At 33.6% G+C, this 26,479-nt stretch overlaps 3 protein-coding genes and 2 non-coding genes across 6 annotated transcripts; 4 read left to right on the top strand and 1 right to left on the bottom strand.

The window, feature by feature from the left end:
• Nucleotides 1–5,064: 5,064 nt before the first annotated feature.
• LOC104088985 (large ribosomal subunit protein eL27x-like) lies at nt 5,065–7,792 on the top strand. Of its 2 annotated transcripts, none has more exons than XM_009593778.4 (2): nt 5,065–5,542; nt 7,343–7,792. In XM_009593778.4, the coding sequence occupies exon 1, from the start codon at nt 5,114–5,116 to the stop codon at nt 5,519–5,521; it is 408 nt and encodes a 135-aa protein (XP_009592073.1). In that variant the 5' UTR covers nt 5,065–5,113; the 3' UTR covers nt 5,522–5,542; nt 7,343–7,792. The 2 variants fall into 2 exon arrangements, with proteins under 2 accessions (XP_009592073.1, XP_009592072.1); XM_009593777.4 differs by lacking the exon at nt 7,343–7,792 and adding an exon at nt 6,498–6,741.
• On the top strand, nt 6,173–6,309 carry LOC117274842 (small nucleolar RNA snoR137). Its single transcript, XR_004505021.1, has one exon. It is a non-coding gene; the product is annotated as a small nucleolar RNA snoR137 (small nucleolar RNA).
• LOC117274843 (small nucleolar RNA snoR137) lies at nt 7,440–7,567 on the top strand. Its single transcript, XR_004505022.1, has one exon. It is a non-coding gene; the product is annotated as a small nucleolar RNA snoR137 (small nucleolar RNA).
• A 4,810-nt stretch (nt 7,793–12,602) lies between the features above and the next one.
• On the top strand, nt 12,603–14,349 carry LOC104088986 (scarecrow-like protein 23). The gene has a single exon (XM_009593779.4). The coding sequence runs from the start codon at nt 12,838–12,840 to the stop codon at nt 14,146–14,148; it is 1,311 nt and encodes a 436-aa protein (XP_009592074.1). The 5' UTR covers nt 12,603–12,837; the 3' UTR covers nt 14,149–14,349.
• A 2,181-nt stretch (nt 14,350–16,530) lies between these two features.
• LOC104088987 (COP1-interactive protein 1) lies at nt 16,531–26,479 on the bottom strand. Its single transcript, XM_009593780.4, has 6 exons — nt 26,304–26,479; nt 21,729–21,847; nt 18,080–21,325; nt 17,728–17,970; nt 17,347–17,505; nt 16,531–17,035 (listed from the first exon to the last, which is right to left on the bottom strand). The coding sequence occupies exons 2-6, from the start codon at nt 21,807–21,809 to the stop codon at nt 16,817–16,819; spliced, it is 3,948 nt and encodes a 1,315-aa protein (XP_009592075.1). The 5' UTR covers nt 21,810–21,847; nt 26,304–26,479; the 3' UTR covers nt 16,531–16,816.

The following is a 26,479-nucleotide window of genomic DNA, read 5'->3' as shown; positions in this document are numbered from 1 at the left end:
GAAGAATTCAATAGCTTGGCCACGTTACTTTTGGTTTTTCGGTCATTAAGAGCTCACAACCAAATTTTTGAGCAAATTATACAAGCAAATGCAGTAATATATTTGAAATGACCATGATGACCTTGGTCGACCTCCTCTTCTCTCTTCTATATAACTAGAAATGACCAGCCCGTGGATAACCAAGTCAGTATGATTGTTATTTTTAGTTTTAGTTTTTTCTTGGCATTTTTTTTTACTTCTATTTGCAATACATTTCATAAATATAAAGAATTATTAAAAAAATAATGGGACGGAACAAAACAATGTAGTTCACAAATGTACTCCACAGCAACCAATCTAATCCGTCCTATTTGCAAATATTTTTTTATCCTCTTAGCAGATAAATTCAGAGGGATTACATAATGCTCATGAGTACTTTGAACTAATTCAATACCTATACTTCACTTGCGAAATTAGTGGATGACTTCACATATTTATGTCCATAATAATTAAAATAAAAGAATATGAAAACAGATATTAAGAGAAAAAAAGGTACAACAATGCATGAAGAAGTTAAATGTCATGAATTATAGTTAGGGCTTCAAACCGTGGCAAGATGCACCAAATTTTTGCTCTTGCAAACCCAGTCTAGAGAAGAAAATCAAATATTTTAGGTGCTTCAACATATATATATATATATATACACATTTATAACAAAAGGGAAGACGAATGTTACTAGAGAAAGAAACAAAAGTGTGAGAAGAACACCAATATTCAAGTCCCAAATGAATAAAAAACTTATGCCAGATATCCCATTACTCGTTATCAGATCCCAGAGAAGAATATATTTCAGGTATCTGTAGAAATATATGTAGCAACAATCAATTATATGCACAGTATGTGCCTTTGGTTTTCATGTCTTCCTAACATCCTCTTCAATGAAGTAATTGCATATAATGTATGACCCATTTTGGTCAATTGTCTGATATATGGTGTATGATATAAGCTTCTATATTAGAAATGCATAGCAGAAGTTCTCATAAGTTAGCCTCTTATGGCCTATTCCCGTAGTACAATGCACTCATGAGATTTCTCAAATTTCACAATCTTTCATTTACATGTAATATTTTCTAAATCACTGTAAATGATATTGATGTGTAACATCTCACAGTTTATTTCTTGCCTAGGCAATGGTACTACTACTTACTACGGCAACATCATGTGTTACATCATCATCACAAGAGGGTTGGGTTGAAGTGAACTAACTATCCAGTAGAATTGATTGGAGTAGTCACAACCATTTTACCTGCTAGTTATTGTTGTCCCTCCAACTCTATCAATTGTGAATTAAATGTTAAATTGCTTTGGTCTAGCCACTAATTTCATCTAAAAAAATTAAAAAAATCTCAAAACTTAGTCAATAAAGGGAGCTTTTGCCACCAAATCAATTAGAGGGTATATTGTGCAACAACATATAGTAGTTTAATATATAGCAGGATTGACAGAATATTAAAGTAAAGAATTCTAGATTACCCAATCCCTTAAAGGGGTGTATCTAATTGGGTTAACATTTATGCATCAATTTATTATGCAGTTATCCATTAGCAGATGCTTACGCATCTTTTTTAACACTTTATATTGATAAAACTTTCTTCCTGAATTTGTAATATCAAAATGCAGGATAACCATTTTAGTGCGCAACTACCATAGAAGAAATAAAGATGAGTAATAAACACAAAATTCATGCAATATATAAACTTGTTTCAAGTTACTATTGATATCTATGTGCAACGTTCAATTTAATGATGATCATTTTTTTAAAAACAACTATGACATTTAAGCAAAAGCCAAAATAACATAATTTTGACATGAAAAGGTGATGATATTAGACAGAATGTTAACATTTATCATTTGCTAGCTTCGACATCGTGCAGCCAGTGCTTAAAGCCATCAGGCGTTAATGTTCTCATGGAAAGATACAAATTATCCTTTGATATGTAAAAAGTGTTGAAACCAAATTTGCTACTCAAGAATAAAGAGGAACCACATAATAAATATGTTGAAAGTTGATACACGAGAACTTCCTTATTGTTTGTTCCTTTAGTTCTAATTGAACCAGAAATTAGGATACTCCAATCACTCATACTATTTCAGCTAATTATGTTCATCTATGCGGAGTGTTATTGCGACTATGTAATAATTGCATTGTCACAGACGATGTCTTTTAATTCAACTTTATTTGTTCATAGTTGTATTAAAAGGGCTTTTTTTTTTTATAATTGGGGTCAGTCTATATAATTTCCGCAGCCTAAACCTTTTGTCAGCATGAACTTTTTCAATTATTTGATCATTTTTATGATTCCCAGAGAGAATTAGTAATAAAAAAAGGAACGGAAGAAACTAATAGATGGCGGAAACATAGAATTATTCTTCCTTCATATTATCATCAATTTGTCTGATAAAAATGCAAACTGAAAGTATGAGTGCAAGTCCGTTTAATGAAAGTATAAACAAGTGAGAAAGATAGGAGTGAGTGAATTTATCTACCACTGAAACAGCACCACCAACAACAGTTAGAGAAAATGTTTGACTATTGAATTTGATGCAGGATAAATAATTTACTCTATGAGATCATTTTCAAAAAACAGTATGATTTTTATTAATTGGTGTTTTGAAATGCATTTTGATCTGCTTGAGTTTCTTCCTGAATAAGAGAACTTATAATCTGTATTTGTACTGCATTTGGTATTCATTTTCTCTATTTTCTACTTCTTAGGCAGAAACGAAAAGTTAAAAAGAGAACTTTGAATAAACCATGACACCAAAAATAGAAAGGAAAACCATATCAAAGCAACAAAAGGCTTTTTCAGCCTAAACTAACATTTTAATTTTTCCTTCCCTCGTGAGACAGAATAATGTCACCATAGCAGAACAACCAAGGAAATATTATACAAAGCAACAACATGCAATTCGGTATTTGAAAGAACAAAAGGGGTAAATTTAGGATGAGTGAGCAATATCTATACAAACAAATATGCACCTACGAATCCGAAAAATTGAATTTGCAAAAAATTCTCAAAAATAAAAATGATAGAAATCAGCGGAGATCCAAAATATTCAAAGCCTTAGTGTGTGTGTGTGTATATATCACATAACTCAAAATAACAAAGAATATCAATATATTAGTTAAAAACTAACCTAAATCAAATAAAAAGCGGAGTGAAGTTCGGGAAGGGTGAACTGGTACTGTTAGATTTTTTTTTCTTGGACGAACTTGATGCCTCGAATTGGAAACAGTTTAGAGATTTGAAAAAATCAAAGAAAAAAAGAAGACAGAGAGAGTACTGGGAGAGAATCGTAGATGAAATTGTAAGAGATTGATAAGAAAATGAAGAGAGGTAAATATTTTAAAGAACTGAAAATTGAAAAGTACTCCTCCGTGAATAGAGGAGAGATGGTTTTAGACCAATGTGGAATGAAAAATATACAAAAGCAATTTTATGATAGAGTAAAATATCAAGTTTACCCCTGGTCAACCAACTTCTCTTTTCTATATAATAGAAATATATATAGGATGAGTGAAAGAACAAAAGGGGTAAACTCTAGGATGAGTGAGCAATATCTATACAAACAAATATGCACCTGGGAATCCGAAAAATTGAATTTGCAAAAAATCCTCAAAAATAAAAATGATAGAAATCAGCGGGGATCCAAAATATTCAAAGCCTTAGTGTGTGTGTGTGTGTACTGTTCACGTAACTCAAAATAATAAAGAATATCAATATATTAGTTAAAAACCTACCTAAATCAAATAAAAAACGGAGTGAAGTTCGGGAAGGGTGAACTGGCACTGTTAGAACTTTTTTTTTGGACGAACCTGATGCCTCGAATTGGAAACTGTTCAGAGATTTGAAAAAATCAAAGAAAAAAAAGAAGACAGAGAGAATATTGGGAGAGAATCATAGCTGAAATTGTAGGAGATTGATAAGAAAATAAAGAGAGGTAAATATTTTGAAGAACTGAAAATTGAAAAGTACTCCTCCGTGAATAGAAGAGAGATAGCTTTAGACCAATATGGAATGGAAAATATACTAAAGCAATTTTATGATAGAGTAAAATGTCAAGTTTACCCCTGGTCGACCAACTTCTCTTTTCTATATAATAGAAAAATATTCAATTTTTTAAAACTATTGAATATATAACCAGTTTTGACAAACTTAACCTTTTTGCGGCTACTTCTTCTTCTTCTTTTCCAGTCTTCTGGTCTAAAAATTGGGCTTTATTAAAGCCTAACTTAATGAACAACCGTCTGAAATTATAAAAGCATTGACTAAATTAAGATATACGAGTTTGAAATTGGGCTCGGCCAAATCCTAGCCTCAATGAAAAAAAAATTCCTAGCCTCAGGCTTTAAGTTTAAATTTGACCTTAATTTGAAAACTCTAGACTTGCAATTCGATTTTGAGCAACAAAAATAATAATACAGTAGAATCCCACAAGTGAGGTCTGGGAGGGTAATGTGTAGGCAGACCTTAGCTCTACCCTAGGGAGGTAGAGAGACTGTTTCCGAAAAACCCTCGGCTCGAGATGAAGAATAGGAACGAGTAAATATCAACAACAAGGCCAGAAAATAATACCCCAGCAATGTATGAACTTGAACAATAAAGTAAAAGAAAGCAATAGCAATAGCAAAAAAAAACAAAACAAGCGGTAACACGACATGGTACTAGAAAATCGAAGCGGAAGATAGTACTAAAAATAACCATACTGAGAGCACTCTAAGAATCGAAGACAAGGTACTAGTCGGCTAGCCCTAATAAACCTGGAACATATCAGAAAAATACACTTCTACCCTAATCATCAACCTCCTTATCCTCCTCAATTTTGAGCAACTAAACTTTAAATTTTTTATAAATTTTGATTATTCTTTAAATAGGGCTCTTAGGCCATTTGTGCACTTCGCCCGCTTAGATGTCCAACTATTATAAAACCCAAGTCCATTACGTAAACCCAAGGCCCAAAAGCCCATAAAACCTAGGGTCTCATTTGCTGGTTATCCTCTCCCATATATAAACAAACAAAAACCTAGCTAGGGTTTTTATTCATCGTTCACAGCTTTTACCAAATCGCAAAAATGGTGAAATTCCTAAAGCCAAACAAAGCCGTAGTAGTTCTACAGGGACGCTATGCCGGTAGAAAAGCTGTGATTGTTCGAGCCTTTGACGATGGGACACGTGACAGGCCATACGGTCACTGTTTGGTCGCCGGCGTATCTAAATACCCAAAGAAAGTGATTCGTAAGGATTCTGATAAAAAACAGGCGAAGAAATCACGGGTTAAGACTTTCATTAAGCTCGTTAATTATAACCACATTATGCCGACGCGATACACATTGGATGTTGATTTGAAGGAAGCTGTTACTGTTGATTGTCTTCAATCACGTGATAAGAAGGTGTCTGCTGCTAAAGAGGCGAAAGCTAAGTTTGAAGAGCGATTTAAGACTGGGAAAAATCGCTGGTTCTTTTCCAAGCTTAGATTTTGAGTTGATTTTGCTGTTTATTTGGTAATTTTCTGTTCTGATCATCCAGTATTTTGCTTTGATTCTGTTTTGTTTAAACGACATTTGATTTGAAATGATAGATCTGTGTTTTATCTTTAGTTATTGTTGTTCACAAGACTAATGTTTTCTATATATTGATATTCTGCTTCATAAGTATTTTGTGGATTAACATTTCTATTGTTTTGCTGGAAATGAACATCACCACTCTTAAAGGATTTAAGTTATATACATTGTAGTTTTTTTATACTATTCAGCGTATTATCATTACTTTAGACCAACAAGTTAAGATTTAACTTGGATACAATGTTTGTTGTAGGTCATTTACTCATTTAAGTTAAAGGTGTAAAGAAACAAACCTGAACTCGTTAATTAAATTGCTTTCTGAGGCGTTGCGTGCATTGGTCTATTAATATTCAATGGACGTGTCAAGGAAAGCATAGAATAATGTCAATTCCAACTGGTTCTTGTGATTTCAGTGAACTGATTACTTATCTAGTTGGCTTGATAGTTGGATTGCAACATGTGATAATTAGAAAGTGCATTTTCTAGCTGGGCTCAAAGAAATCAATTTTAAGTTCCTGAGAAGAGGTAACCTCTGTAGTTTGCTCGTATGTTTTTGTTTGTGTATATGTGGTTGCTTCATATGGTGAACTCTCTCTTAAAATTGAAGTGAGTGGTGTTCAAATTTCCGAAGCATAGATGAATTGTCAGTATTAAACAGCATGTTGTTTATTTCAATTGCATCTTGCTACCTGTCTCCTGCTACATTCGACATTGTCATTTCCAATTTTTAGGATACTCTATAGTGGATCTTGTAAAGTGATGGTTTAGGTGCTTTCTTGTTCCTAATACTGAATTAACATGTTTTTTAAGTTATAGCAAGTGCACTTTACAGTATAGCTATTAGCACTGCATAGTTAAATTTGATGTTATTAACACGGGATGATTTGTTAAACAGTAGTAATTTGTGCTGAGGCTGAAGGAAGCTGTTACTGTTGATATCCTTTAGTCACGTGACAACAAGATGTCTGCTGCTAAACAAGCTAAGGCTAAGTTTGAAGAGCGAGTCAAGACTGGCTAAAATTTATAAGCTTAGGTTTTGTGTTGTTTATTTGGTAATTTTCTATTCTGGTTATTAAGGATTTTGTTTTTTCTTGTCTTGATTAAAATGATTTGAAATGATAGATCTGGTTTTATCTTTAGTTATTATTCGCATTGCTAATGTTTTCTCTATATAGATATCTGTTGTTTGCAATTGGTTTGTGGATTAATATTGCAGATGCTTTGATGGAAATTAAAATGACCACTTGTTAACAATTTTTTTGGGGTAGTCGGTGTGTGTTAAATGATTTAACTTGTATTCTTTAATAGCTGAATTTAACATCATCAAAGTATTTTTATTTGTTGTAGGTCAATTCAATCAACTTTGTAAAATAGTTGAACACAAGTAGTGTATAGAAGTTAAACTTGTAAATTAAATTGCTTTCAGAGGCGTTGCTTGTGTTTTTCCATTAATATCCAATGGACGTGTCGAGGCAACCATAGAATAGTGTCAATCCAAACTGGTTCTCTATTGATTGAAGTGAACTGGTTTGTGCATGTCTAGTTTGCTCGATAGTTGGATTGCAACATGTAATTCCCAAATAGTGCATTTTCTATCTGTGCTTACAGAAATCAATTTTTAGTTCCTGAGAAGAAAACTGTCATGTTTGTATGTTTTTTGTTTGTGTATGTTGTGGTTGCTTCATATGGTTAACTTGTAACAGCCCAGTCCACTAATGATATTGTTTGCTTTTGGTATAGGCCTGCACGGTTTTAAAATGTGTCATTATGGTCTAAGCCATGTGTACCTATATATCCATCATTTCTTCCGTGTTTTGTCGATGTGGGATTTGCATAAGCTGTCACAGAACTCTCTTAAATTGAAGTGAGTAATGTTCAAGTTTCCGAAGCATAAAATGATTTGTCAGTGCTAAACATCTGGTATTTATTTCAATTGCACCTTGCTACCTGTCTCCTGCCAAATTCAAATTTGAGTTCAACTTACTGTACAGTTAATAACACCGGTTAGTTAAATTCGATCTTATTAATAACGCAGTATGATATGTATAGCAGCATTAAATTTATAGGCTAAATGATCGAGTTTGTGCCCTTGCCTTTATTTAGCTATCTAGATGTAATTTTACTGTTTAAGCGACTTGTACGTGTGTTTTTACTAATTATAAAAGGGAATTTAAGATGTGTAGATCCCAAGATGTGTGTTTTTACTGTCTAGCAAACTTGTCTGGCACAAAGCACAAGTGTTGAAACCCAGCCAACACCCATTGGTTAATTAATCTAACAGTCCGTTTGGACATTTAAAAAAAATCACTTTTTTTTCTGAAAAATCAGTGTTTGGCCATAAAATTTTCAAATTTTACTTAGTTGAATTTTGGAATTTTTCGAAAATTTAAAAAATTTAAAAAAGCTATTTTTTAAAATTCACTCACAAAATTTCAAAACAATCCAAAATTATATTCATGTTCAAATACAAATTCTAATTTTCAAATACCATTTTTCTTTTAAAAAAAATTCATTTTTTTTTTGGAATTTTACGTTTCTTATGTCCAAACATACACTAAATAATTACTCGACACTTGAGCTAAAAATAACCAACAGAAATATATTATATGTATATTTTTGTATAATTAAGTATTAATATACAAACTAAAAAACATAAACAATGTATTCGGCCAAAATAGTGAGAGGCGTCCTAAACCCCCTAATTTCGGGCCCCAAAAGAAATATACAAACAAATACATAAAACTCTTTGTATGGACTATAGCTTTTTGGTCCACATTTCCTTTAATTCAACCAACCACGTGAATCTAATGCAAAAGCAGTCCTCTGTACATATTTTGCTAGTGCCTCTTATCTCATTTACATATACATTGTTTCGGTTTTTTATTTAATAGACTGATATAGATAGAGAAAGTTTGTTTCATCCCCTTCTTTTATGGGATTCAGATATCACTGTAAACTGTTACTCTATAGGGGTGAGAGTACGACTACCAATATACAACTACAACAACAACTCAGTATACAGAGGCGGACCTACGTTGTGAGTTGAGGGGTCACAGGACCCCGTTAGCCTCAGCAAAAATACTGTATATATATATTATATATATCTGTCCATATATATGGGACCCCTTAAATATGTAAGATGTGCCCCAAAATACAAGAAGGTGGATGGAGAAGTGGTTGTGTTGGGCATTTGAGTTTGCTTCTTGTCTCATCCCCTTCTTTTATGGGATTCAGATATCACTGTAAACTGTTACTCTATAGGGGTGAGAGTACGACTATCAATATACAACAATAACAATTCAGTATTAGTATAATTATACTAGTGGGGTTTGGGGAAGGTAGTGTGTACGCAGACCTTATCCCTACCCAAGACTCCCTCATTCCAAGAACTCCCCACCTTGCTCTTGGGGTGACTCGAACTCACAACCTCTTGGTTGGAAATGGAGGGTGCTCACCACTACAGCAATTCACTCTTGTCACTACGACTACCAATATCCTCCCTAAAATTATGGAATATGTTGAACGTTATTACATGCCCGGTGTCGAGTACCATTTTTTTGGTTATTACTCAAATTGGACCCGACTAAATTTGGATTCGCGCCGGAAAGTCCTACATTGAGGGATAAAACGCTCTTTAACAAAGGCGATTCCATACCTAGGGATTCGAACACGAGAACTCTGATTAAGGATGAAAGAGTACTTACCACTCCACCATGTTGGTCGATGTACCGTTTTGCTATGTATATAGGCACTGCAGCATTGCACATGCAGACATGCTAAACAAATTTGTACTATTTCTTACCTATAGTTATATTTGAATGAAAAAGAGAGAACAAAATAAGTATAGCGCAGGTGCCCCCGTGTGCTATACCTATTTTTGATCTCCTTTTTTTTTTTTTTTTTTTAGTTTATTATATTATTTTGGTTGCTCGTGATAAATTGTGCGTTACTTTGGTTCCGGACAACTTAACTTATAGCATGTTTGGTCAAGCTGGAAAAATCAGCTTATTTTAAGTACTTTTTTCAAAAGTGTTTTTTAAAAAAAGACTTGGAAAAAAATAATTTGTGTTTGACTAAACAATTTGAAAAACACTTTTGAACAATAATTTGTGTTTGGTCAAGTTTTTCAAAAAGTGCTTTTATGTGTCAAATTACAAATAAGGATATGAAGTGATTTGCTTAATAGTTAATATTATATAAGTAGATAAATAATTATAAATTTTTATTTTTAAAGATAATAGTTAAGTTTTTTTATTTTATTTAAGTAAAATATAAAAATAAAATTGAAAAGTACTTTATTCTTTTAAGATAATTTAAATATATCAAAAGTTATCCAATAAATATGAAAGTTCATCCCAAAAGTCATTTTATATTATATTAATAGTTTACACTAAGTAAGGTTATCTTGGTATATATAATATTTTGCAAAGGGTATTTTTGGTAAGAAGAAAAGTCAAAACTGATTCTGGAGAGAAGCTATTTTTTTCTGTTTTTTCAAAACTGTTTCTGCTTCTAGCCAAAAGTACTTTTTTTTTATAAAAAAAAAGCTTGGCCAAACATCTCAAATTGAGAAAAAAAAATACTTTTTTTTTGAAAAAAAAAACATTTTTAGCATGAGAAGGTTGGCCAAACATACTAATAGTATGGTATAGTTTTCAAGCTTCCTGTGTTAAATTGAACACTCGTGCTGCTATGTAGATAGAGTGCTGAGTGCTCTATCTTTTGTGCTCTGACAACGTAAAACGTATTTACATTGTATGGCCAAAATGACCTAATAAGTTGTTTATAATAAGTCTAACTTGATGATCACTAAAAAGATAAAGTAAACAACTTGGTGTAATATATAAAAATATATATAAAAAATTAACCTATAGATTAGCTTCATCTGGAGCACCTAGACAGGAGAGTCTCCTCTATATAGTTACTTGCTAATTCAATTTCCTAGAATTTCCTAAAGTAGGTTTAGGAGCAACATTTTATTCCTAAAGTAGGTTTAGGAGCAACATTTTATGCTCCCTCCTACTTGGTAGTATAATTTTCTAAATAATAACCACCTAATATTAAAGTTAATAAAGTTGGAACTGGGCTATTTCCTCAAAAGATTCTGTTAGATTTAGGTCCAGTTTGAATAGTAAAAGATTTGATCCTCGTGTATTTTACATTTGTTAGTTTATCCTTGTGAAAATAGCACAGACTAACCAGTTTTCGAACTGATAATTTAAAAATAGCTAGTATTTGTAAAGTCATTAAAAAATAGCCACTATTTTGCTGCAACACGGACCGGTCCAGTATAATATACTGAAAATTGGTGCACATGTGTATGAGCTTTTCGCATATTATGCTGGAACTCCAACACGCGGAAAGTTCCAGCATAATATATTGGAGATTTGAGCACCTGTGTATGAACTTCCAGCATATTATGCTGGATCGGTATATTATACTGGAACTCCAGTATATTATGCTAGAATATTTTTCGCATTTTGAACAGTGTTTTCGTTCAGATTTATCTTTACATGAAAAGTGGCTAAATTTTGATTACTTTTGAAATTGTGACTATTTTTCAATTACCACTTATAAATCTGGCTATTTTTGAATTTCTCGCTTTATACTTTGCACCTGCACGAGAATAAAAAATTGTATAAAGGATAATTGGTGTTTCACTCTCGTACAATCAGTGCCGCCTCTTAGATGCTCTCAAAACCGAATACTTTCAGAAGACTTATAAATTTAATAGTTTCATAGGTTGGCATTGCTATTTTTTTGTGGCAGTATAATATCACCAAAGCCAACAATTACTATAATGTTTTCAGATTCGGATTTTAATTCATGTAAAACAAAACATTTTTAATGGTTAATAGAGTAAAAGAATAATTTTTCTTGTTTAAACCGAAAATCCAAGCAAATAAAAGAGAGAAATCAATGTTCTGTGTTCTTAGCAGCTAAGTAAAATTTGTTGAATTATTAAATCGTGTCATGAAAATCATTTAGAGAGAATCTTAAAAAATGAAATAAAGAAAAACTAAATGAGATCGCACTTAGATTGATAAAAATAAAAAATAAAAATCGAATTGCTAAATGCTAGTCAAACAAGCAAACAAACTAGCCAGCAACTATGATAATGATATGATCATAACATCAACCTAATAAGTTAGCAGAAAAATAAAGGTAATAATAGGCAACGATGTATACAAAAGATTCCCAATCTTTACTTTCTCTCTTAGTAAAATAACAGACTGGGAGGGAGAAATAACTACAGTATAATTTAAGTTTTTAGTCATTCCCTGCCTTTCGATATATTTTGGATTTAACTCAAAAAAGTTAAATTTATTCTAAAATTAATTAAATTAACCATAAAGTCAATTTAGAACACCCAATATTATTCTCCAACCAAAAGTACTCCATGTTTTTCCTCTTGGAACATATAAGAATATTATATGGTAATATTAATAATCAAACAGAGAGAATATTGTACTCCAACCAAACTAAAAGGCATTTCGGTGCATTAAACTCTCGTTATGCGCGGAATTTGAGGTAGGGCCGGATTACAACGGTATATTATACGCAGTCTTACCCTATATTTCTGAAATAGGGTTGTCTCCACAGCATGAACTCGTGATCTCATGATCACAAGGTAGCAAGATAGTAACTTTACCAATTACACCAAGACCTAAAAAGGACACTTCGAAAATTTGGGATAGGGCCGAATTATAACGATCTATTATATGCAGTCTTACCATATAACTGTTTTACACATCTTTACTAGCTACCTTAATCTTCTGGTCACAATAAAATAATAACTTTACCGATTACGTCAAGAATGAATTTAGCTGTTTTTACATCTTTACTAGCTACCTTAATCTTCTGTCACAGCAAAACAACAACTTTACCGATTACCTAAAGAATTTAGTCAGAACATCCAACCAAACTATGTTTTCTTTTTCCTCGTGGAGTAGAGGATAATGCTACTACTAGTATAATGGTATAGTATTTTCACGTTAGAGGAAAGATTCAAACACTAAAAAACAAAAACCTCACTTCAATGTGCCTTTCAAACATCGATAATTCCAAAAAGTCATCTCCCTTTTCACATATCTCCCCCACCTCCATTACTACGCCCTTTCCTTCCTCACCACTCATTTTTTTCTACTGCAAATTCTTACATTCTTGCCATGTTCTTTTTCTGACAACAAACTCCATAGCTAGCTCCTTCAATTCTCTTTCTCAGTTTAGTGATCATGCTCCAGAGTCTACAATTCTCTGTATCTGCATCTGCTTCTGCTTCTAATTCATCTTCTTCCATGTCTTCTAAGCGCTCCATTGTTGATTTTACACCTGTTCCCTCCGATGAAGATCCTCTTCATCTTACTAAACGACCTCGCAACAACGAAGAAGAGCAATTCGAAGAAGGCGAAGACCAACTCCCTGTCGATACTGACTCAGTTGGTCTTCGCCTTCTCGGATTACTCCTCCAGTGCGCCGAGTGCGTCGCCATGGAGAATCTCGACGATGCAGGTAATTTATTACCTGAAATCGCCGAGCTTTCGTCCCCGTTCGGCTCTTCAGCCGAACGAGTCGCTGCTTACTTCGCCGAAGCTCTTTCGGCGAGAATCATCAGCTCACATCTCCGTTTTTACTCTCCGCTCAACCTCAAAACCCTAACCCTAACACACTCCCAAAAGCTCTTCACCGCTCTTCAATCGTATAATACGATAAGTCCTCTCATCAAATTCTCTCACTACACTGCGAATCAAGCTATATACCAAGCGTTGGAGGGTGAAGATCACGTCCACGTCATCGATCTCGATATCATGCAAGGACTTCAATGGCCAGGATTGTTCCAAATTCTCTCCTCTCGATCGAGGAAACTCCGGTCCGTTAAGATCACCGGCGTCGGATCCTCTATGGAGTTGCTGGAATCCACCGGCCGTAGACTCACCGAGTTCGCTAACTCGTTCGGCTTGCCGTTCGAGTTTAAACCGCTAGAGGGCAAAATTGGAAATATAACAGACCTGAGTCAACTCGGAGTGAAAATGGGCGAGACTATAATAGTCAATTGGATGCACCATTGCCTTTACGATATAACGGGGAGCGATTTAGGAACGTTCAGATTACTAACTTTGTTACAACCCAAATTAATCACGATAATTGAACAGGACCTAAGTCACGGGGGAAGTTTTTTGGGCCGATTCGTTGAGGCATTGCATTATTATTCGGCTTTGTTTGATGCGTTAGGGGATGGATTGAGTGTGGAGAGTGTAGAAAGGCATACAGTGGAGCAGCAATTGTTTGGTTGTGAGATTAGGAATATTGTAGCTGTAGGTGGGCCCAAGAGGACAGGGGAAGTACCAGTAGAGAGGTGGGGTGATGAGTTGAAACGGATCGGGTTTTTACCCGTTTCACTATCGGGTACTCCAGCTGCTCAAGCTAGTTTGTTGTTAGGGATGTTTCCAAAAGGGTATACTTTGGTTGAAGAAAATGGGTGTTTGAAATTGGGATGGAAAGATTTGTCTTTGTTGACTGCTTCTGCATGGCAACCGTGTGATTAAGATGCTTTTTTGAGGTTCAATTTGAACCGTTGGATCATGTGCTAATGTCATTGTGCTATAGAATTTTGGACATCCTAATAAGTGAATTGCTCTTGTTCACTTTGGTCCTAATTCTGAGAAGACCATACTTGTATTTGTCATTCTTGAAAATTATTCTTTTAAGAAATAATTGCAATAGATCTGAGAATTTTTTTGTCCTTTCTTTTGTTTTTACCTGACTCTCCTTTTCCATTACGGATCGTTTGGTAGCTGATTACAGGTAAGTTATTCATGTGTTAGGATTAACATAACTAATATTATGATTTGCTTTTTTCATTGTGGGTATAAGTAATACATGAAAAAGTTATACAATAAATCTTTGTAGTATTATTTATGTAAGGTAGAATGTGAAATAGTTAATATATGTATTAGTAATAGGGTCAAAACGGGTTGACTCAATAATTGAGCGGGTCAAATGGCCCGCCTAAGAGTCACTTGGGCTAAGATGAGTTGGATCAAGATGAGCTAAAATTTGGATTATAACACAACCCCAACTATTTGACCCGCCCAAAAGTTACTTAAACTAAGATGAGTTGGGTTAAGATGAGCTAAAATTTGGATCATAACCCAACCCGCCCTACTCTTATCAAGCTTTACTTAATATGTGTTATTTTTTTATGAATTGTATAATTATTAGATAAGATTTTTTTCTTTTGTTATGGTCATATATAATATATCAAACAAAAAAAATTATTTCTAAAATATTTTGGTAAAGTTACTCATGGATCAATTTGAGCTAACAATTAGCCAAACTTTAAAGGGATTTTTACCTAACTATACTATATTAAAAACCTATTTACCTATGTTCTCTATGTTTTACATTTTTAATAAGTATCTAAGTTTTTCTTACAACTTGTATGCATTGCTTCTTAAAAGGCTCCCACCTCATTATTAGTACATTCAATTAAGGGATTCAATTACATCCTTTCCTTTTTTTTTTCCCCTTCTCCCCTTCTCTCTCCTTTAAAAAAAATAAATCAAAATCCCTTAATTTACGTCCGGAATCTCAATCTTCTCTCTTCACCATTGCCGACAACTTTATATTATTAAAAAATATTCAAAAATTGTATGATAATTGTATCATAATTGTAGTTGAATTGTATCGGATACATCAATACCTAAAACATAAATGCATCATACTTGTATCTAACTTGTATCTAGTACATTAATACACAAAATAATACCTGATACAATACTAATAAATTAATATACAATTATCATATTTGTGATATAAATTGTGAAATTCGTCACGAATTCACAACTGCTCGTAACAATATACAATGAATATACAATTATCATACATTTGTAATATAATTCCTGTAACAATTATGATACATATACAATTATAATACAATCGCGATACATTTTCTGAAAAATTGTGATACAATTATGATCTTCATCTTCCTCAAGTTTCAATCACAATTCTAAACTAAAAATTTAATATAATAGTATTATAATTGTATTAGTATTGTATCCACAACTTGATTGTAGAAAATTTTTTCGAATTTCTTCTGTATTATATAAATAAGAAAGAGATGTTGGATGATTGAAAGAGAGAAATCAAAAATCAAAAGTTTTGGAAGAGGAAAGAATCTGCAATTTTGGGGGGATAACAGTGGATGATTGGAAGAGAATCGTATATCAAAAGCTTTGGAAGAGGAGTGAGTAAGCGAGATTTTTGGGTTAAAAAGATTTTGGGTATTAGTGGATAAGGGAGAATTTTTAGCGGTGGGTAAGTATAAATTTGGGTAATTGTTAAAGAAAGAGTGAAGATGTTTTTGTAATCCTTTGAAAAAGGAAGAGAATCTTAAATGTTAGGGGATTATGTGTAACTGATAAGCTATATTTAAGGTATGTTACACTTCCTCTTTTTTATGATTTTGTATAAAACTAGTAAATATAGGAATATAAAGTAATTAATAAGGAACCTAAATAAAGGTAGTAAATAGGTTTCTAATATAGTATATTTAGGTAAAAATCCCAACTTTAAATTTAAATGGATTGAGATGAGTTGGGTCAAGATGACGCCTGAGGTCAATAAATGGACGGGGCAATAATAAGCCCAACCTTAGGCGTGTTGGACGAGTCATTTGGGCTGGGGCCAAATTTGATAGCCCTATAATAACCAAAAATTACAATCCATAAATTACTAGTCTTACATTACTAATCCTTTACATAACTAATCTGCATAACTAATCCCTATCTAACTAAACCTTTCGTAACTCTAACAAGCAGCCAAACGATCGCCTAGTGAATTACTTATGTGGAAGATTAGCACTTACCATTTCGGGATTTAATTAAAGCAAACGACACACATATCACCAAAAGCTGCAACTTCCGGACTTCAGCAAGAAAACGAGTATCTTCAACAATGGATACTTTCTTAAATAAACAAATTCATGACCAAAACTAAATACAACCTTGATTACTACATTAATCAATTAAGTTGAAGGAATTATGAAAATCAGTACCCCAACAAACTTCCAGGCCCAACTATCGAGTAAGATACCAACAACAATTATCCAACTCCTTTTCAAAAATCACAAAGGGGGAAAAATAAACGTACCCCAAAAGAAAAAAAAAGAATAACCCATTCTCAAAACAAGACCAAAACTCGAGTACCTTGATACTAATATCTTTTACCAAGAATTATTCCCACGATCACTGAAACTAGAGCAACACCCAAAATAAATTTCAGAGTCATGGCAGAAGATCCTTCAATATGCTGAACTTGTTGTTCACTGGAGGATGGTTGAGTTGAAGAGACTTCCGTCTTCTTCTTGCTCTTTCGCTTTGTTGGAATAGAGAGCATTTCTCCAATATCCCTAGATTTCACCTCTACATTATCCTGCAATTTCAATTAAAAGCAATTACAACTCATTGATCTTTTGAGCTATTTCACAATCGCTATGGTCACAGTTATTAGTACATAATTTACATTGCTCTCGTCCATAATAATTCTATGCCACCATTCATCTAAAAGACTCAAGATATAAGATTATGAGATGTCCTTGTTCATTTAGTTACTTATATATGCCATCTTTCTTAATTCTTGTAAACAGGAGGCCGTTAAAGATGTGGAAATGATAGAATTAAAAAATGCAGATTCCATTCAAGATACCCCATCCCCAGCAAATATGCTTCAAAATAGAAACTGACCTTCTGCTTCAATGTAGCATCAGCCTGCTGCAGTTTCTCCTCAAGTTCCTTAACTTGATTTTGTAGAAGTAGGAGTTCTTTGCTTTTGGCTTGCAGCTCCTCTGATGAACTCTTCAGAGTTGCCTCATGCTCTAACCCTTTATGGGACATAGCCTCTTTCTGTATTGTTGGATATTTCAAATGTGAATTAGTAACCAAGCTATATTTTGTAAATGTTTAATTTTCTTCCCATATTAGAAGAGAGGAGAAACCAGAAATATTTACTGCGATGACAACCTAATATTTGAAAAGAGCTACAGAATTGGTTATAATTTAGTTAATAGTAGTACTATTAAGGAAGGTTACTTGGTTGTGTATTGAACTGTCTAAAAATTACATTACCTCTTTTTCCACTTGAGCCTCAGAACTAGCTAATTGCTCTTCAAGCTCCTTGATACGGCATTGCAATTCAGACTTCTGATGAATCTCAGCCTGGAAAACTTCTAATTGACTTTTCAGAGAATCTTCACTTGACTTGAGTTCTTTCAACTGTTCTTCAAGATGTGCTATGACATTTTGCAGCTCCTTCTTCGAGGTTTGATGTGTTTCATTGAGCAAGTTGTTTTCCTCCAAAATGGATGATAACTGTAAACAGTGAATTTTAAGAATAGTAAGTTGTCAGATGTAAAATAACACCTGCAGTAATCGCTGCATAGTATGAAAATATCATTTCAAAGTGTAGCTAGGCACTAACCTGAAGTTGTAGCTTTTGGCCTTCAGAAGTAAGCTGCTCTTTTAAGTTGTCTATAACCTGCTTAGAGGATGTAAGCTCTTCAACTGCTTCGTTCTTCTCGGCAAATGCAGCTGACACTTTGGCTTCTAAATCATTGAGTTGAGACTCATTTGAGGCCATTTTTCCCTTTAGCTCTGAGTTCTCTTGAGTTAGTCCTTCTCTCTCCTTTTCAAGTTCGGTACACTTCCCTTTCAGCTCTTCAACGACGCTTTCAAGATCACTCAAACTTTTACGGCTCTGCTCTAGTTCCACCTTTTGAGTTTCAGCCAAAGTGGCTGTTTCATGAACCTGCTCTTCATATGTTTTCACCAGAGCTTCAAGAGACTGTAGCTTATTTATTAGCTCTTTACCTTCCGACTCTTTCTGGGTGAAATTTTGAATGGCTTCATGCAGCTTTGCTTCTGTTTCTGATATGCGGGCTTCAGTTGCCGATTGAAGTTCAGAGGCTCTAGAATGCTGCTCTGTCATTTCTGTGAGAGTGTTCATATGAGAAACTAGTTGTTGAACACTGGCCTCCCTTTCTGCGTGGGCTGAGCTTAACTGTTCTTCAAGATCACTCACCCTGTTCTTAAGCAGCATATTTGTCTCCGCTAACTGTTGATTTTCAGATAAAATGTCTGCAGCTTTACCCTCTGCCTCCAAGATTTTCTTTTTGAGGTCTTCATTGTCAGTTTCAGATGAAGCCAGCTTCACCAGAACCTGATCCAGCTCTTCCTTAACAGCTGAAAAACTTTCAGTAGATTTAGCAATCTGCTCCTCATAACTCTTTAGCTGATCTTCAAGAGCCTTCAGTTTCTCATTCAGTGTTTGTGCCTCTGAATCTCTTGTAACAAATTTTCCAGTGGCCTCTTGGATTTTGAGCTCGGAATCCCTTTTTAGTGTATCATGCAATGACTCAAGCTCTATGCTTCTAGCTGTCGCTTGCTCCAAAACTCTTCCTTGTTGCTCAAGCTGCTCTTCTGCTGACTTGAGCTTTTCCATCACCTCACTCTCTTTCAATCCAGCAGCGTTAAGATCGTTCTCAATACCTTCCAGTCTCTGTTGAGTGGCATTCAATTCATTACGCAGGACCTCAAGCAGGTTTTCTGTTTCAGCTAGTTTTTCAACTGAATTGGTGTAGACATCCTCTAAGTTTTTCTTCTCCTCTGTCACATTGTTCAGGCATTGACTCAATTCCTTTTCTTTCTCCTTGGTCTCCTCCAGTGCAACCTCAAGGCTTGATGATTTCATTTGGAATGCCTCTACTTCTGCTTCAAGTTCAGATGCCCTGTCAGTGTGCTTCTTAGATTCTGCTTCTGTCGCCTCACATTTCTTCTCTAATGTGCTTATTTGTTCTTCAAGCTCCTGAATCCTATATTTCTCTGTTTCGAGCAATAACTCCAAGTCACTCACCCTTTTGCCCGCTTCATCTACTTTCGAGTGGGATACCAGCATCAAGTCCTCTAATTCACGGCTGCGTTGATCAGTGATGTTGGCCCGACCCTCATGCTCAGTGCACTTCTCAGCGACAGTCTTAAGCTCCGCTTCAAGTTCTAAATTACGAGCAGTTGATTTGACCAACTCAGAATCCAAATGAGCTATCTTCTCCTCGTACTCCTGCAATTTAGTATCCAACTGTTTCCTTTCTTCCAGGGTCTTCTCAAGAATGGCATTTAGTTCAGAAACTTTCCCAGAGAACTCCTCTAGTTCCCTCTTAGTATCATTGCTTTTCAGTTCCACCAGATTTATTTGTTGTTCTAGCTCCACATTCTTTTCTTCAGCTGCAATACAACGTTTCTCCATTTCTCCAAGTTGCGATTTTGCTTCTTCTACCGCAGTGTTGGAGACTTGTAGCATGTCCTCAAGCTCAACATTTTTCTGGTTGGCAGTAGTTAAGGCATTTCCAGATTCATGGTGAAGCTCTTCCAACGATTTCAGCTTCTGTTCTAGCTCCGCACTGTTTGCTAAAGCTTGAGAAAGAAGAGAATCTGCTTTGCTGAAATTCTCATCTGAAAGCTGCAATTTCACCTCTAGATCACCACATAATTCCTTCATCTGGACCACAGTGTTGTTTAGCTCGGCTACAGCAGCTTCAAGTGCTCCTTTGTCTGTAGATAGTTTGGCCATCTCCTCCTGCGACACTGAGAGCTGTCTCTCCTGGATTTTCAGTTTAGCATTGTATTGTTCCTTTAAATCTACTTCCTCCTGAAGCTTCAACTTTATGTCTTCCAACTCAGATACTTTAGCTTGAAGATCTTCTTTAGTGGATGATAATAGAAGCTCAAGAGCCGAAAAATCCTCTTTTACCTGAGATTCAGAAGCTTTTCTAATGTCCAACTCTTGGCTTAATTCATCTATAAGAGCTTCTTTTGATGCAAGTTTATTCTCAATATCTTGTGCTTGTGATTTTGAGATCTCTAGCTCTCCTTGAACTCTAGAAAGCTCCGAAGCTGTACACGTGAGTGCTTCTTCAACCTTCTGATTTTCAGCAATCTTCTCATTTAGGCCCTTGAGTTCTTCTTGTAAAGAAGCCATCTGGTCTTCAACTTCTTTTGCACTCTGCTTCGACAACTCCAGCAATCTCTCAAATTCCAAGGCCCTCGTCGTCTCTGATTCTGCAAGTGAGCCACTTTGTTTGTGCAACTCCTCAAACTTTTTAGCCTCACCTGCAGAAGTCAGCAGCTCTTGCTCGAGCTCTTCCATCTTTTTCTTTGAGCTTTCAAACTTGAGGCTAAGCCTGTCAAATGCCTCCTTAACATTAACATGCTCCTTGCTATTCAATTCTTGAGCTTGCAATGCCTCTTGCAACGCTTTAAGCTCAGTGTTATATCTACTTTCTGCTTCTACAATCTGTTCTTGCAATTTTTTGTGATCAAGTTCAAGCCCTTCAAATTTCTTATCGGTTTCCTGCAGCTTCTCTTTTGTGAGCGACAATTCATCCTTTAACTTCACATTTTGAGATTCAGTGTCTTTTAATGCTCCAGCTACTCTTTCCAGTTCAAGCTCAAGTTCTTTAGCCTTTTCTTGTGCTTCCAGATATTCTCTGCTAGCCGATGAAATACTCGAGCTGTGCTCCTCTTCAGACACTTTGCCCTCTGAAGGGGAAGTTTCAGCTGCAGCATGTGAACCATCCTTCGAATCCAAAGCTTCCTTCTCTACTTTTATGAACTCTCCATCAAAAGCAGACTCTTCATGTTCCTTCTGTCCTTCTGCCTCGCCATTGGGCAGCTGTAATAAGATTTACCCCAAAAGAAGATGAGGAAGAAGAATAGGGAATTTCTTAACCAGTTAAGACAGAGAAAAATGATTTACTCGAAATCAAGTAAATTGATCTCCCATTGTTAATGTATTATATGCAGTGAGTAGAAAAAAAATTAAGATTTTCATAGACTATTCACGTTTGAAAACAGTCTAGTAAAATTCATGTTTTTTTTTTTCCAATCTAAAACTATGAACTTATAATCATTTTAAACCATATAAATATCAATATCAACCACAGGCATTTACAAAAATTTACAGCTTACCAGCTCCAACATTGATACCATATAAATATCAATATCAATATCAACCACAGCCATTTAAGAAAGTGATATTCTTGATAGAGAAGTAAAAAACAAGTAACGAGCATTACCTTAATAGGATCATCTTTGCGTTCTATCTTTTCTGAAACCTGTACCACTGGTACATCTGTGGTTGCTGCCTCTGCTTCCATATCAAAATAATTTTCACCGTGTGAAGTTCTTACAGTATCTGGATTATAGAAAACAGCAAAGTTAGTAAGTTAAAGATCAATTAACAAGTATTGCTTTTTAAAAAGTCTTCACTTCACAATAACATTAGTTTACTTCTTTAGTAACTTATTCAACTATATGAATATGGTACGTTAGTTCCAAACATATAGTAATTTAAAAGATATTAAAAAAAAAAACAAAAAAAGAGAGAAGAAAACGCTAGCTGTGTGGATTGGTGTATACAAAATACTGACATATAATTAGTGCCCATGTTACAGAAGAAGTATCAATGTAAAGAATAATTGACTTTTTATTTTAAAAAGCAAAGGAAAAGAAAGGAGCAATAATTTGATATGGACATAATATTTATATTTCGCCCAAACTTAAATATAATTTCAATGGTTTCGTAAAGCTCTGGCATCAAGATCTGACATAGTTCTAACATCACAACAATAGTGATTGAAATGTGACTTTTTTATTTTATTTTAAATCCTTTAAAGATCATTTAAGGAATATCAAATCTGACTATTTATTAAGTTTGCATACATTAATATTCTTTAATAAAATCACAGAAAGGTTATTGTGTTTTTTTTATATATTAGCAAAACAGAAAAAAATAAAAAAGAAAGCGGAGGTAACTAAATCGACAAGCTACACAATATAGATTTTCTTTTTTTTTTCTACTTTCCTTTTCGGATGGGGGAGTGAGAATATTATTAAATATATAGTTATGAATCGAAAAGCAAAAAAAAAAAGAAAAAAAAGAAAAAAGGTCTTTGCTGGCTCTACAGACAAAGGGTATAGAAATAGTAATACTAACTCAACATTTGACGGTGAGGCTGAGACTTATCATCTTATTTTTTGATATTATAAGCTAGTGAATGCATTATTTAATTGAACATTGCTTAAATGACCCAAAAACATGATAGCATTAGTCTATAATGTCGTGCACGAATCCTAAGTGGGACAGACACCAAAACATCATAAACATGGCAATTGGCATCTTCTTAGTTCCTGTCATCATTTGTTCCTTATAGCGTGGCCTCCTGCCTCCCTGTTGGCTGATAATGGAGATTCGGTTCCCTATATTTTACCTCCTTTCTACGGCTTCAATTGTTAAAAATGATTACAATTTACACAAATGATCTACGGTAAAAACTTATTAATAAATATATGACTTGTATTTGTATATAGATTTCAAGTATTTATGACTTAAGTATGTATTTTCATCTTATTAAATCACTTATTCATAATAAATTAATATAATTTAATGTAAACACAGCGAATACTTCTGCGCATTTCTGCTACAGTCAACTTAGTAAAGGAAAAAGTACTAAAGTTATTTTGGCCAAGTGAGCCAAGCCAGCTCATATATAATACTAGAAATTAAAAAGAATTTTAGACTATGATAAAGCACATAACAACAGCGAGAACACGATGAGGTCACAGATGCAACAAAAAAGAAATTCTACCAACTCCCGATACAAAGTTAAGAGTCCATTACATTGCATTTTATAATTAACCTACCACTATTGTTTTCGGATTCCACCTATCTTATATGAAAAATATTTACCTCGGATTCCACCTATTTTACTATTGTGTTCTTCGATATTCCTCAACCTTTTAGTGAATTAAATAAAAAAAATTTAAAACAGATCGCGTCTTAAGCCGTTAAGCGTCACGGAGTCTAAGCTTAGAGTCAAAATAATTAGTCAAAAAAGTAGAATAAGATTAGCTTAAATTATTCTACGGTGATTGTGTAATATTACAGTAATTTTCTCCTCGTAACGTCCCAACGCATGTTCTGTGGTAGATAAATAAATTTCCCACAAAGCAAGAAAATGGAATAGAGTACCCAAAATTCTTAACAAATGGACAACTGATAGAAACAAATCCCTATTAAAAGAAGAGAAATGAAAAAAAATAAATTAGAAAATAGGAATGGCGAAGCTTTTATTGTTTTTTTTTTATTATTATATTAATTCCTAGCGTAAAATTTCAACAAAAAGACGAAGATGGAAAGCAAACTAAGACGAAGCAATTAAATGAAAAATTCTACCCAAGTGAAAGCCACGGGGTGTCAATAGATATTTAAAAATCGATAAAACCAATCGAATCGATTTGTAGGTTTCTTTTTAAAAAAATGTAGGTTTTTATATAAATATATAACCATACTGATAATTAGGGTAAGTTTTTTATTTTACAAAAATAAACCGAAAAATACGGAACCGTACCAATTAAATTTTACATGTGGAAAATATATTTATTTAGTAAGTTTAAAAATAATAAGCATTAAATTTTTCTTTGGACCTTGAAATTATGAAAACGGTTATAAGTCAACGAGTAATTTAACTCAAAATATTAATTCCTAAAACCTATTATGCTACTTCTACTTAAACTAAGGACCCGTTTGGCCATATATTTTGCCAAAATATATTTGGTTTTTTTTTGACAAATACATGTTTAGTCATAGATTTAATCTACATTTTGGCAAATTCTCAAAACCCAAATCCCAAAACAAATGGCCCAAAATATCACTATTACATTTTTTAAAAATTGCCCCAAACTTTTGTATTTTATAAAAGAGCCCATCATTTATTATTTTGTAACAATGCTGCTTCGTCGTCTCGGTATCTGATAGTATATTATGTAGTTAATTATAAAAATAATAATTTTATACCAAATTCATTTATATTCAGGACTATGGTTTGCGATAATATAATGAACGTTATTGATAAAGGTATTATTTGGTATTTGTGATAATTTTTAGAACTTGTGGGTATAAGTCATGTTTCATGTTTACTCAAAAAAAAAGTGAAATATATTTTGAAAACTTATGTCCAAACACATTTTCATCTTCAAACCAAACTTCACCAAAATCAGATTTTTCAAAATAAATTTGGGAATTTATTGCCAAACGCTAGCTAAGTTATTTCCAGCATCTTAGCAAGACAGTATTTTAGTGATTATGAGTAGCAAACTACAATGTATTGAATATGTTTCCTTTCATATAATCTAGATTTATCTTTTTGAATATTTAATCTTCTATATACTTTATTCTTGAGTCCCAGCTTAGTTAATATCTTTCCACTCGTGTGATTTATATTTTCTTTATCTTTGCTTGATTTCTTTTACGTTGCTGTAGAATAGTCGATGGATCTATACTCTGTTCATCTTTTATGTTTTTTTAATTCATCACCCTTTAAGCACTAAGGGTGTATTGGGAGTTTTGTTAAGTCCTATAAAAGAACATATGCTATTGCATTCTAGTTCTTCTGGTGATTTTTACATGACATATAAAAAAATACCGAAAATCAACCGAACCATACCGATATCGAAGAGAAACCGACAATGACTGGAACGGTTTCGAAAAGTCTAATTTTAATTATACATAATAGAACAACTAAAAAATTAATATGATACAAATTTTATAAAATAACCGGCCGAATCGGATCATTTACCCTCATGAAAGCCACTATAATATCTAGCCTAGTGAAAAGTAACTTGTATTTAAGATGGAATCAAATCTAAATATGCTACTGATATTTTACAATTTTAAAATCACGCAGATTTTCTGTTAAAGAAAATAAAAAAGCTTGTGGATCCCACAAAAAGCGGGTTATATTCCGATCGCTTTGACGAAAATTAAACTACAGCTGAGCTAGCATGTCCTCATTCCCAAAGTCCAAAGGATCTAATCGTAACGAAAGGGGAAGAAAAAAGAAAATATTTATTTGCATCATATTGTAAAACTTTTTTACATTACAAATGTAATTTAACTTACGATAACTTATCAGTTATTATTTTTATTAGGTTATAAGTTAATGTATTATAAAAGATTATCTGTAATTACTTTATAAATGTTTTGATTGTGTAAAAATATATACAAAAACTTAAACTCGAAAGAAAATAAAGGCACGAAAGCTGTGTTACAGGTAAGAATCACAAAGTTACCATTTCTACTGATTATATTGCACTCTGAATATGATCAAATCCACCACTGATTTAACACCTCAACCAAAAATTGCAAAGTATTTTTCTACATAGTTTTAAGTAATCATAATTAAACAGAATTAATACATGATCAGAAGATGAACTGGTGCTTGATGATAAAACATGTAAGCCAAGTAAGACGATCAAAAGCGAGCATCAATTTGAAGATCATAGGAAAAAACAGTACTCTGCTAAAAGTTCAATACTGTAAAATGATTACTAATTAGCGATCTACATCGAACTAAAATTTAAAAAAAAATGAAAATTTAAAACTGAAACGAGATCTTCATGTAGAAGCTTTATCAACTGATCAAATACTAGAAATTTCACCTTATTTTCAAAACTTCGAAGCTCAATAAGTGATTAGTGAGCCAAAATAAATACTATAACTTCACAGATCAAAGATATAGTCAATAATAATACACATAGAGAGTAAAAGAGAGATCGATGGAAAAAAAACAGAGAAAATGATGAGTTCTTACCCGAGGGAGAGAGACGACGATTTTGATTTTCGCTACTTTACTTTTTGGAGTGAAGCTTTTGTTTTTGTTTCGAACTTGGAAAAAGTGCCAAATGATTTAAGAGAGAGAGAGAGAGAAGGATGAAGAAAGATTCTGGAGAAATTGTTGGTATTTAGTAGCAGAAAAAAGGAAAGAGG

Source organism: Nicotiana tomentosiformis, chromosome 7 (genome assembly GCF_000390325.3).
Source record: "Nicotiana tomentosiformis chromosome 7, ASM39032v3, whole genome shotgun sequence".
NCBI lineage: Eukaryota > Viridiplantae > Streptophyta > Magnoliopsida > Solanales > Solanaceae > Nicotiana > Nicotiana tomentosiformis.
Note: the sequence above shows the minus strand (reverse complement) of the source record. Positions and strands in the feature narration are given on the sequence as shown.

What these genes read in the sequence shown, in the direction of transcription:
- LOC104088985 (XM_009593778.4), top strand. Translation starts at nt 5,114, where the DNA reads ATGGTGAAATTCCTAAAGCCAAACAAAGCCGTAGTAGTTCTACAGGGA.
- LOC104088986 (XM_009593779.4), top strand. Translation starts at nt 12,838, where the DNA reads ATGCTCCAGAGTCTACAATTCTCTGTATCTGCATCTGCTTCTGCTTCT.
- LOC104088987 (XM_009593780.4), bottom strand. Translation starts at nt 21,809, where the DNA reads ATGGAAGCAGAGGCAGCAACCACAGATGTACCAGTGGTACAGGTTTCA. An exon ending in AGGCTCAAGTGGAAAAAGAG is followed by an intron (nt 17,506 to 17,727) that starts GTAATGTAATTT and finishes CCAACAATACAG; the next exon opens with AAAGAGGCTATGTCCCATAA. An exon ending in ATGCTACATTGAAGCAGAAG is followed by an intron (nt 17,036 to 17,346) that starts GTCAGTTTCTAT and finishes TTGAAATTGCAG; the next exon opens with GATAATGTAGAGGTGAAATC.